The sequence below is a fragment of the Sardina pilchardus genome, chromosome 1 (genome assembly GCF_963854185.1).
Source record: "Sardina pilchardus chromosome 1, fSarPil1.1, whole genome shotgun sequence".
Classification (NCBI taxonomy): domain Eukaryota; kingdom Metazoa; phylum Chordata; class Actinopteri; order Clupeiformes; family Clupeidae; genus Sardina; species Sardina pilchardus.
The window spans coordinates 7,536,141-7,548,640 of record NC_084994.1 but is presented as its reverse complement, the minus strand read 5'-3'; the positions used below and the strand labels follow the sequence as shown (position 1 = coordinate 7,548,640).

Below are 12,500 nucleotides of genomic sequence, written 5' to 3'. Positions count from 1 at the left end.
CTAACAGTAATTTAGCTAGTCGGCTTCTGTGCGTCATTGCGTTCTCGATTGTGAATGTTTTATCTAGATTAAATGTGCATGTCGAGGGCGGGTGTCCATTGAGCGCGCACGAGAGCGGGCCAAGGAGAGTGAGTTTACTTCTAGTGTTTGGAGAAGTTGCACGCATAGTCTTCAAAGGTTGCGGAAGAACTTTATGCTTCACCCGAGCAGCGTCATGTGCATCAGTGCGACCACGCTTCCAGGGATGATATCGTTGGTTTTCATGGAGACAGACGCGGTGTGCACGGAAGGGAGGGGCTGTGTGTGTGCGTGTGTTTGTGTGTATGAGAGACAGATACGTGATTGACAGAGAGGGAGAGCAGGGAAAGGAAATTCAGTTTAACGAATGTTGCGTGTTTTTCAATAGCGTTAAAAAATAAATATGTGTGGGAAACACTGCATAATGACGTACGTAGATGCAAAACCTTAACAGGGGATGTTTCTTTCTGTTCAATAAAAAAGTGTTTAAGGAGGATTGTGTGCTTGCTATTTCATATTTTTCATATTTTTCATATAACCCCCCCCCCCCTTCTCTCTCTCTCTCTCTCTCTCTCTCTCTCTCTCTCTCTCTCTCTCTCTCTCTCTCTCTCTCTCTCTCTCTCTCTTTCAGGCTCTCTGATTGTCTCATCTCAGAGAAGGGTTGTGGTTTTCTGGCTTCAGCTCTGACTTCAAACCCCTCCCATCTAAGAGAGCTGGATCTGAGCTACAATCGTCTTGGAAAATCAGGACTGAAGCTGTTATCTGCTAGACTGGAGGATCCTGTCTGTAAACTGGAGATACTTAAGTATGTTCAGAAAGAAACCCCAGTGCTGTACATTTAGAAATTGTCTTGCTTGTAGAGACCTTAGTTATTTCTTCATACCGAGTGAAGTGGAACACCTCTCAGATTCCAGGCTGTGAGATTAACAGAAAGACAGGGAGGTGGGCAGAGGAACAGGTAGCTGTTTATCCCCAGGAGGAAAAAGAATACTATTTTCTGATTGTGTGACGGGGGGCTATTCATTCTGTATATCAGGGCACTTATGAAGTAGATCAAAATGTAATGAAGTTAAATATCCATTAGGTCTATTTTCACTGTTAGTAACCAAGGAAAGTAGCACAACAATCAATCATTAATTCAGGGTTCTCAACATTAATTCAGGGTTCTCAACAAGTGGTCAGTGACCCACAGGTGAGCTGTGAAGGCGTTGCTGGTGGTCCCTGATCATGCATTTAATAATGGAGTTTCACTGCTGGAAAGTGCATCTCTTATTCAGAGGGAGTCCTCAGGTTTCTCACTAACTCTAATCTAAGTACAGGACTGGCAGTGTCGGGGCTTCATGATTGTGTCCCTCCGAGAAAGAAAAACAGCAGTCTTGACATCTGTGAAATGGTACATGTGTGTGACATTTTGTTTTCCTTACAGAACTGACCCCGCTTTAGCCCATGCTTTAGACAGAGCACGACCACGTTTGCTGAGATGTAAGTTTCTAATATCATTCACATTCACATGTTTTAGCTTGCACATGTGTATGGGTGTGTAATAACAATGTGTGTGCATGAGTTTGGTAGGGTGAGGAGGTGTGTGTGTGTGTGTGTGTGTGTGTGTGTGTGTGTGTGTGTGTGTGTGTGTGTGTGTGTGTGTGTGTGTGTGTGTGTGTGTGTGTGTGTGTGGTGAGCAGGAGTGGAGTGTGTATAATTGCCTGTGTTGACATGGTGTGTGTGTGTAGGGTGAGCAGGAGTGTGTATAATTACTTGTGTTAACATGGTGTGTGTGTGTGTGTGTGTGTGTAGGGTGAGCAGGAGTGTGTATGATTGCTTGTCTTGACATGTTGTGTGTTGGAAGTGGGTGTGCCTGTGCTGGTAGGGAAAGTACAAGTGTGTGTGTGTGTGTGTGTTGGTAGGGTGAGTAGTCTGTGTGTGTGTGTGTGTGTGTGTGTGTGTGTGTGTGTGTTCGTAGGGTGAGTACAGGCTGGTGTGTGTGTGTGTGTGTGTGTCCGTGTATTGGTAGGGTGAGTAGAAGTGTGTGTGTGTGTGTGTGTGTGTGTGTGTGTGTGTTCGTAGGGTGAGTACAGGTGTGTGTGTGTGTTTGGTTTGTGTGTGTGTGCGTGTATTGGTAGGGTGAGTAGAAGTGTGTGTGTGTGTGTGTTAGGGTGAGTAGAATTTTGTGTGTGTGTGTTGGTAGGGTGAGTAGAAGTATGTGTGTGTGTGTGTGTGTGTGTGTGTGTGGGTAGCAGTGTTGGGTGAGGTGGGTTAGCATTTAAGAATTTACTTGAAAGTAACTGGTGCGTTACTTTCAAGTAAATTTTTAAATGCTAACCCACCTCTTTAACGGAACTTAAAATACAGGTGTATGTTCAATTGTTAATAATAAATCTCAATATTGTAATGAAATGGGCAAATGGACATTTAATACAATACATTATTAAGAGAAACAGTGTACACACATCTTTCTAATGTTGCTGAGGGAGTGAGACTCCAATCAAATGGCATGTAGATATTATGTTTGTTTAGTGGATCCATACAAATAACACAATAGATGTTTTGGAACTTTTTTGATATTTATTGCCTCAACAGGCCAGAACTGGGCAGAATTTAAGTAGGCTATGCCTCTAAAACGGATAGTTCCAGTCCTTGATTATGACTGGCTGAATCACGTCCGATGCTGTTGTTTATTCCACCATAACCTCACACCTTGACCGCATTTCGTTAGTAGGCTAATGCGCTACCACAACCAGCACAAAAGTTTGTGGCTTATTCTTAATTGTTAAGCTTCTGTTGCTTCGGTTTTGTAGCCTTCTCCTTCGCTTTCGGCAGTCTTGGCCACTCATTTTGTGGAGGCATGCGATGTTAAGAAATGTTTGAGTGAGTTTGAATTAGGCTACGACACTGATGTTTACAAGGCACTTTTGACTAGGGCATAATGTGCATTTGACGATTATATTCGTTCTTTTCATTTCATGGAAGAAAAAATAATGACTGTAGGCTACTTCCATTTAGCGAATGCTGTTTTTGGAGTAGCCTATTTGCGTTCGCCACACCGATTTCACTTTCACCAACTCGCTTGTGATGCGCCGCGCTGTGTGTCGAACTAGGCTACTATGCAAGTTTAGGAACACCCGCCCAACTCTACCTCTGATTGGCTTACCATGAAATGTTACTCAACCTCAGCCAATCGTCAGTATGTATGCGCTTGTCTCGTGCTCACTACCCAAGGAAAAACAGTAAAATGAATCTGCCTCGCCCTCGGCTCTGGGATCTAGTTGGTCTGATGGAGAGAAAAAAAATGATATAGCCTATAGTAACGCACCGCATTTTTTGGCAGTAACGGTAACGGCGTTATCAAGATGGGAAAAGTAATCAATTAGATTACTCGTTACAGAAAAAACTAACGCCGTTACTAATATTCCCGTGTTATTCCCATCACTGGTTGGTAGGGTGAGTAGAAGTGTGTGTGTGTGTGCTGGTAGGTTGAGTAGGCGTGTTTTTGTGGGGGGGGATGTGTTTGGTTTGTGTGTGTGTGTGTTTCTATTGATATTGTGTGTGTGTGTGTGTGTGTGTGTGTGTGTGTGTGGCTGTGTGCATATGTGTGGATTTGCCTGTGTTGGTAGGAAAAGTCAGTGTGTGTTGTTGGTAGGGTGAGTAGGTGTGTGTGTGTGTGTTTTGTGTTGACATGGTGTGTGTGTGTGTGAGTGTGTAGATATGTTTGTGTGTTTGTGTGCTGTTAGGTTGAGTAGGTGTGTGTGTGTGTGTGTGTGTGTAGATATGTTTGTGTGTTTGTGTGCTGTTAGGTTGAGTAGATATGTTTGTGTGTTTGTGTGCTGTTAGGTTGAGTAGGTGTGTGTGTGTGTGTGTGTGTGTAGATATGTTTGTGTGTTTGTGTGCTGTTAGGTTGAGTAGGTGTGTGTGTGTGTGTGTGTGTGTGGCTGTGTGCATATGTGTGGATTTGCCTGTGTTGGTAGGAAAAGTCAGTGTGTGTTGTTGGTAGGGTGAGTAGGTGTGTGTGTGTGTGTGTGTGTGTGTGTGTGTTTTGTGTTGACATGGTGTGTGTGTGTGTGTAGATATGTTTGTGTGTTTGTGTGCTGTTAGGTTGAGTAGGTGTGTGTGTGTGTGTGTGTGTGTGTGTGTGTAGATATGTTTGTGTGTTTGTGTGCTGTTAGGTTGAGTAGGTGTGTGTGTGTGTGTGTGTGTGTGTGTGTGTGTGTGTGTGTGTGTGTGTGTGTGTGTGTGTGTGTGTGTGTGTGTGTGTTCTCATGTTCTCTCCTCTTGTCTGCAGATGCCTGTGATCTCACACTGGACCCAAACACAGCACACAGAAATCTCTCTCTCTCTGAGGGGAACAGAAAGGTGACATATGTGGATGAGAAGCAGCCGTATCCTGAACACACAGAGAGATTTGACTCCTGGTGGCAGGTGTTGTGTAGAGAGGGTCTGACTGGACGCTGCTACTGGGAGGCTGAGTGGAGTGGAAGAAGAGGAACTCGTATATCTGTGGCCTATAAAAGCATCAAGAGGAAAGGGGACAGTGATGACGTCATAATGGGACAGAATGCCAAGTCCTGGAGACTGCGCTGCTCTCCTCACAGTTACTCTGTCTGGCACAATAATGAAGAGACTGCCATACCTGTCCCCTCCTCCGTCTCCAGTAGAGTAGGAGTGTACCTGGACTGGCCTGCTGGCACTCTATCCTTCTACAGCGTCTCCTCTGATATACTCACCCACCTGCACACGTTCCACTCCACATTCACTGAGCCCCTCTGTCCAGGGTTTAGGTTTTATTATGGTGATTATGGCTTCTCAGTGTCCCTGTGCCAGATCACATGAGCTCCTCCTCCAACAGGTACATCCACCTGTCAACCTTTCTCTCTACTCAGTCTCTACTCCCCACCCCTTCTTTTCCTCTCTCTCATTCCCCTCCCTTTCTCTCTACCTCTCTGTCCTCTCTTCCTCTCTCTACTCCCTTTTTTCTCCTTCTCTCCTCTTCCACTTCTCTGTGTGTCCTCAATTCTCTACCTCTCTGTCACTTCTAACCCCCCCCTCTCTCTCTCTCTCTCTTTCTGACCCTTCATTCATTCTTTCTCTGTCTCCTCTCCTGTCCCATTATTTCTCTTCCTCTCTCTACTCCCTTTTTCTCCCTGTCCCTCTCTACTTTCATTTCTCTCAATCCTCAGTCTCTACACCCCTCCCTTTTCTTCCTCCCTTCTCTCTACCCTTCATTCTTTCTGTCTCCGACTCCTCCTATGTGTGTGTGTGTGTGTGTGTGTGTGTGTGTGTGTGTGTGTGTGTGTGGTTTGTATGAAACTGCCAAAATTCAAACACAAATTCATCACCACAAGACACTGCGCACAATTCCAGTAACCAGGTAACCGTAGCAACATCCATTGTGATGTAAGCACCCGGTGCTTGATCTGTGGCCCTGGCAGTTGAGCATGCTGCAGGAACACCAGAGTCACACACTACACACATGTGTAAAGTAGGGTTCAGACCAAAGATTCCCGACTAGACGAGACGAGACGAGACTAGCTGCGACGTTCTAAAACCTTGCGACTGCGATTCAACGTGTTTAATGCTCTGCGACGGCTTGCAACTACGTGCAACTTCTAATTCACAATGCTGCAACTCAGTCTCGTCGCGTCGGGAATCTTTGGTGTGAATTGGGCTTAATGCTGACATACTGTTGAGATATTGATATCTATATTCAATTTATAGACTTTTGTTTTGGTGATACTAAATAAATGCTGATGTTGCTTTCTTCATATTTTGCACTTTTCCCAAAACGAATGTGTGAATTACAGAAATGTTTCAGCAACAACATCATCATATTCTGTTCTCCCTGAAGTTCAGTTATTTGCTGAATATCTTTGAAAATGATTTCTATATGTGTTGACACAGAGCTATAAAACTTGCTTGTTTTCCCGAATTCAAATATGTAAATAAAATGTGTTTTTGACTTTAAATGTCTCAATAAAGATTCTGAAAGGACCTCTGATGAACTTGTTGTCATGTTCTTTCCTTGTTTGTTTTCTATGCCATAACAAAATGCAATTTATGATTTCTTTCCTTTCATTTTTCTGTACTTGGTCATGAAATGCATTGAGCAAGGTCATCTCTCCATTCAGTGCAACACTGCGCCAGATGAGTGCATTGCAGTAGGAGTATAATCACATTTCCATACTGTAGCCTGCAGGTAGATGAGTGCATTGCAGTAGGAGTATAATCACATTTCCATATTGTAGCCTGCAGGTAGATGAGTGCATTGCAGTAGGAGTATAATCCCATTCCCATACTGTAGCCTGCAGGTAGATGAGTGCATTGCAGTAGGAGTATAATCCCATTTCCATACTGTAGCCTGCAGGTAGATGAGTGCATTGCAGTAGGAGTATAATCCCATTTCCATACTGTAGCCTGCAGGTAGATGAGTGAGGGCAGATGTGAGTTTGTCTCCAGAGAGACTCTTCAGACATTCAGCTGTTTAAATGGAATGTGTTTATTTCAGGTTTAGATGGAAACCTCATTTAATGAACTGATTTGACCCAATCAAATAGAAGATAAATAAAAGGCCCAATATAAAACATTGCCAAAGCACACGCTATGTGGACTGTAACAACACATAGGACATAAACGATAACATTTATAACACAACTTTTAATGACTTTTAATGTGGACCCTCCTTTGCCCAGCTTATCTACTTATTTTAACTATAGTAGTGTTCAGCTAGACTATTCTGTCCTTGTTTCAGGTGGCTGTTGAATATTGATCAGTGGAGTAAGCGTCAATGCCAACACTGCAACTCATTCCTTGTCTTACACTGCCATCTAGTGGGGGTGATATGCAATAACTTGAATAATACTGAATGATGTATTGAGGGGGGGAGATTATGGGCATATATCACACTCACACAACTGATTTGTTATACAGGGTTCATACGTTTTTAAAAGACCTGGAAAAGTTATGGAATTTGAAAATGCCAATTTCCAGGCCTGGAAAGGTTTTGGAAAACAAAAAAACACCCCAAAAGTTTTGGAAAAGTCATGGAAATTTGCTTCATCCAATTCAACTACAAACCACAACCACAAGCATATCTCATTTGGGCAGGTCATGTCTCAAACTTGCATCACAGCCGATTGGCAAATTTTTAGGTTTTGAGAGCATTCCTTCTAGGTAACCATCCCGTTATCTCACGCGTCATATCTATCTATCTATCTATCTATATATATATATATATATATATATATATATATATATATATATATATATATATATATATATATATGTATATCTCATAATACACACTCATCACCCCTTGATATGAGCCCATAGTGGTGTATTCCACACACTCGTCACCCCTTGATATGAGCCCATAGTGGTGTATTCTACACACTCATCACCCCTTGAGCCCATAGTGGTGTATTCTACACACTCATCACCCCTTGATATGAGCCCATAGTGGTGTATTCTACACACTCATCACCCCTTGATATGAGCCCATAGTGGTGTATTCTACACACTCATCACCCCTTGATATGAGCCCATAGTGGTGTATTCTACACACTCATCACCCCTTGATATGAGCCCATAGTGGTGTATTCCACACACTCATCACCCTTTGATATGAGCCCATAGTGGTGTATTCTACACACTCATCACCCCTTGATATGAGCCCATAGTGGTGTATTCTACACACTCATCACCCCTTGATATGAGCCCATAGTGGTGTATTCCACACACTCATCACCCCTTGATATGAGCCCATAGTGGTGTATTCCACACACTCATCACCCTTTGATATGAGCCCATTGTTATGTCTATGGGTTCACTTTAGATACCGTAACTTTATGTTAGAGATAACACCGAGACACGTCTTCAGTTCAGTCACTTGTTTACTAAAGTACTTCTTGTAACTCAGTACATTCATATTGTCACAATGACAGTGGCGGCGCAGCGCCAACTAGTGGACTGGATCCACATACCCAATGGTACATACATCACATCTCCTTCCCACTAAATGTTGTGCTTACATGAACATGAACGTAAACACATATACACGTAAACATAAACATGTGAAGTCACATCACCTAACCTTGAGGCAGGGAGTAGACTGTCCCAAACCCCGAGTCAGTCAAGGGGTTATTATGCCCTTATTCTTGAGACATGACTCTCTAGTCTAAATGAACACAAATGTAACAGTCTCTTATCCAGACATGTGTCCAACAACTGTCCAACTGTATTGAATTCCTTAAGGGCTAAAACGAACTGGTTTCGTAATGACACGGGATGGGTAGAGCTTACCAGTCTCTTGATGTGGTGCGTTGACTACCTCTGATGTTACCGGGGATGACGGCACACTCACTGGATCAGGAGCCGGAACAGCTGGTTCAGGAACTGTGTTCTCCAACACAGGCAGATCTGCTGGAGCATGAGAAGACTCTGAAGACTCTGGAACGTCCAGCTCTGCATGTCGAGTCAGGATCTGGTCAGCATGTCTTCTCCAGTGTTCCGATGATCCGACGTTGACTTTGTATGACACAGGACCAGTTTCGGCTGAAACAACGCCCGGTGTCCACTTCTCTCCTCTCCCATAATCACGAACTAGGACTGTGTCACCCACTTTGAATGATCTGGCTTTAGCATGCGTCTGTCGACGAGCACACTGCTCCTCTTGTGCTTTCTCCACTTCAGCTGCAACGCTAGGCTTCAGCAGGTCGAGTCGAGATCGCAGCTTGCGATGCATGAAAAGCATGGATGGTGATTCCTTTGTGGTGGAGTGCGGAGTGTTGCGATACATTAGCAAGAATGCATCCAGTCGGTGTTGGATTGAAACTGTTCCTGAGGAGCGCTTCAGTGAATGCTTGAATGTTTGCACAAAACGTTCCGCAAGGCCATTTGTGGCTGAGTGGAATGGTGCAGAGCGAATGTGCTTAACTCCGTTGCTCTTCATGAATGTGTCGAATTCGCTTGAAGTGGACTGGGGACCATTATCGCTCACTAAGACCTCAGGAAGGCCGTAACGACTGAATAGCCTTCTCAGTACCTGTATGGTCTTGGAAGCCGTGGTGGAGCTCATCAGGTGCACTTCAGGCCACTTGGAATGGGCATCCACGACCACCATGAACATATGGCCTTGGAAAGGACCGGCAAAATCGACATGGATCCTCTGCCATGGAGCTCCCGGCCATGCCCAAGGATGGAGAGGTGATGGTCCAGGTGCTTTCTGTGTGAGTTGACAGGATTGGCAGGTCTTCGACACTTGTTCGATCTGGGCGTCAATTCCTGGCCACCACATGTAACTTCGGGCAACAGCTTTCATTTTAACAACACCAGGGTGTCCAGTGTGTAGTTCGGACAGTACTCTGGGTCTCAGCTTAGGAGGGATGACTACACGGATACCCCACATGAGGCACTGTTGCTGAACAGTTAGTTCATCCTTCCTGCTGATGAATGGTGCCAGTGTGCTGTCCACATGCTGGACTCTCGGGAAGCGACCTGTAGAGACCATTTCCAGTACCTGAACGAGAACCGGATCGGTCCTGGTTTCCTTGCAGATGTCTTTGCAGCTCACAGGTAAGGTTTCCAGGTGTTTAATGTGAAAACTGTCCACAGTGTTGATTCTCTCCTTAGCTGATGTGGCAAGTGGCAGGCGGGACAGCCCATCAGCATTGCCATGACGTGCTGCTTCTCTGTATTGGATGATATAATCATGAGCAGCCAGCAGGAGAGCCCATCGCTGCATTCTGGCGGCTGCCATAGATGGTATAGCTTTGCTGGGACTCAGAATTGTGGTCAGAGGGCGATGGTCTGTGAGGAGCGTAAACTTCCTGCCATATAAATAGTGATGGAATTTCCGAACACCAAATATAATGCCAAGAGCTTCACGCTCAATCTGTGCATAATTCTGTTCCGCTTTATTCAAGGTTCTTGATGCAAAGGCTATGGGCCTCTCTTGCCCATCTGGAAGGATGTGTGATATCACACCACCTACCCCATAAGGTGAAGCGTCACATGCCAGCCGGATGGGAAGTTCTGGGTTGTAATGAGTTAGCACACTTTGCGACAACAACTGTTCTTTGGCCTCCTGAAATGCCATTTCGCATTGTGATGTCCATTGCCACTGTTTGCCTTTGCACAAGAGTGCATTGAGTGGGCTAAGAATGGATGACAGGTTAGGAATGAACCTGCTGTAGTAATTAATAAGCCCTAAAAATGATCGAAGCTGACTCACATTTGTTGGTGCAGGAGCTTCCACAATCGCCCTAACTTTCTCCGGTGACTTGTGCAGGCCATGGGCATCGATAACATGGCCCAAATATTCCAGTGAATCCTTGAAAAATTCACATTTGTCTTTTTGGACACGCAAGCCGAATTCTTCAAGGCGTCCCAGGACAGCGTCCAAGTTCTTCAGGTGCTGCAGGCGGTCTTGGCCAGTCACCAAAATGTCGTCCAAATAGCAGTGGACGTTCGGAAGACCCTGGAGGACCTGGTCCATGGCCCGTTGAAAAATGGCGGGGGCTGACGTGATTCCAAAAGCAAGTCTGTTGTAACAGAACAGTCCCTTTGACGTTGTTATGGTGAGATATTTGCGAGATTTTTCTTCAACAGGCATTTGCAGATACGCGTGAGACAAGTCCAGCTTACTGAAATGCTGTCCCCCTGACAGTGATGCGAATAAATCTTCAATTCGTGGAATTGGATATTTCTCTACCTGCAGAGCGGGGTTGATTGTCACTTTAAAATCACCGCAAATCCTAACATCTCCATTTTTCTTCACAACCGGGACAATGGGTGTTGCCCAGTCGCTGAACTTGACAGGCGATATGATGCCCTGTTCGCTCAGTCGGTCAATCTCAGCTTCAACTTTTGGTCTAAGAGCATAGGGAACGACTCTTGCCTGGCAAAACCGTGGTTGATGTTGCGGTTTCAGAGCTATGGAGACTTTGATACCTTTCAGTGTGCCCAGCTCCTTTTTAAAGACTTCATTATGCCTCTGTAGCACTACTTCTAGTGTCTCCTCCCGAACCGTCTTAATTTCCCGCCAGTCAATCTGTATTTTGCGCAGCCATTCCCGACCAAAGAGTGGGGGTGAAGCCCCTTTGACCACGTACAGTGGTAGCTTAGCCTTCTGCTTGTTCATTTTCACTGTGACTTTGATGGTGGTGAAATCAGCTCGCCAGTGTATGTCTTCAATATTATATTTGTTTGCCGTAAAGGTATGTGGCACAACTGCATGTCATATAATTCTTTGGATATTAATGAAACTGCAGCGCCTGTGTCTAATTCCATTTGCATTGTTTTCCCTTCAATCTTTTGCTTAACACACATGTGTGACAAATTTCCCTTCTGAGCCACCATGTTTAGCGTTAGCTCTGTATCTGTCGTGCTACCCTCACTACTGGATATTTCTTTTGCATCCATGTGGTGCACTTTCCTCTTCTTTTTAATAAACACTTTCTGTTTTCCTGTCTTTTCGCTATTTGCATGCTCTTTGTTTTGGCACACTCTTGAAATGTGGCCTTTCTTACCACAGTTGTGGCATGTTTGTTCCTTGTAATAGCATTCAGTCTCTTTATGATTTGTTTTTCCACAGCGTACACATTTGTAACGTTGCTGACTATTAAGTGACAGAGCATTTACTTTTAATGCATTACTTAGCTGGTGTGTTTCTCTTGCTACCGTCTCCATTGCTACGGCTACTTCCACAGCCTTTTGGAAAGTCAATGCAGACTCGGTTAGCAATCTTTTCTGTATCGCCTCTGTGTTGAGTCCACATACGAGCCTGTCTCGCAGTGCATCCAGCAAATGCGTGCCAAAGTCACAGTATTCTGCTAACCATAGTGGTGTATTCTACACACTCATCACCCCTTAATATGAGCCCATAGTGGTGTATTCTACACACTCATCACCCCTTGAGCCCATAGTGGTGTATTCTACACACTCATCACCCCTTGAGCCCATAGTGGTGTATTCTACACACTCATCACCCCTTGATATGAGCCCAGAGTGGTGTGCATTGTGAACCCCAGGCCAGCTGCTGTCCCAGATGGCGTCCCAGGAAGAGTTTAGGGGGACTGTGCAGATCAGCTGAGATCTTTCATCTCCTTCTGTCCCCAAAACCACCTCCATCAGCAGCCTGCACCACAACACACCTGTTGCTCTCACTTCAACACCCACACACACACACACACACACACACACACACATCCCCAGCAGAATGATGGACACACTGATCACATGACCTGGGTGTTGAGGACCCCATCATCCCCAGCAGAATGCTGGACACACTGATCACATGACCATCATCTACATTTCTGCAGTGAGACATTCAAAATATTATTTTATGACTGTAATAAGTTGAACCCCAACTGTTCTGTTTTAGACCTGTAGGCCTATATGTGCTGAAGAGAACAGATGCACTCCTGTCTGTGTGTCGTACTTAACAAACACACTTACAACCCATCATTTCATCTGCATTTATTGATTTGAGTAAA

At 44.7% G+C, this 12,500-nt stretch overlaps 2 protein-coding genes across 2 annotated transcripts in view; one reads left to right on the top strand and one right to left on the bottom strand.

Annotated features, from left to right (window-relative positions):
* LOC134076143 (NACHT, LRR and PYD domains-containing protein 12-like) overlaps positions 1-5,929 on the top strand; it is a 32,344-nt gene extending 26,415 nt beyond the window's left edge. Inside the window, exons 8-10 of the mRNA XM_062531149.1 lie at positions 650-823; positions 1,445-1,500; positions 4,295-5,929. Coding sequence (XP_062387133.1) covers positions 650-823; positions 1,445-1,500; positions 4,295-4,842 — 778 coding nt within the window. The 3' untranslated portion in view covers positions 4,843-5,929. The remainder of the gene's footprint in view (positions 1-649; positions 824-1,444; positions 1,501-4,294) is intronic.
* Positions 5,930-8,254: 2,325 nt separating this feature from the next.
* LOC134076132 (uncharacterized protein K02A2.6-like) lies at positions 8,255-11,146 on the bottom strand. Its single transcript, XM_062531138.1, has one exon. The coding sequence runs from the start codon at positions 11,144-11,146 to the stop codon at positions 8,255-8,257; it is 2,892 nt and encodes a 963-aa protein (XP_062387122.1).
* Between the last annotated feature and the right edge of the window lie 1,354 nt (positions 11,147-12,500).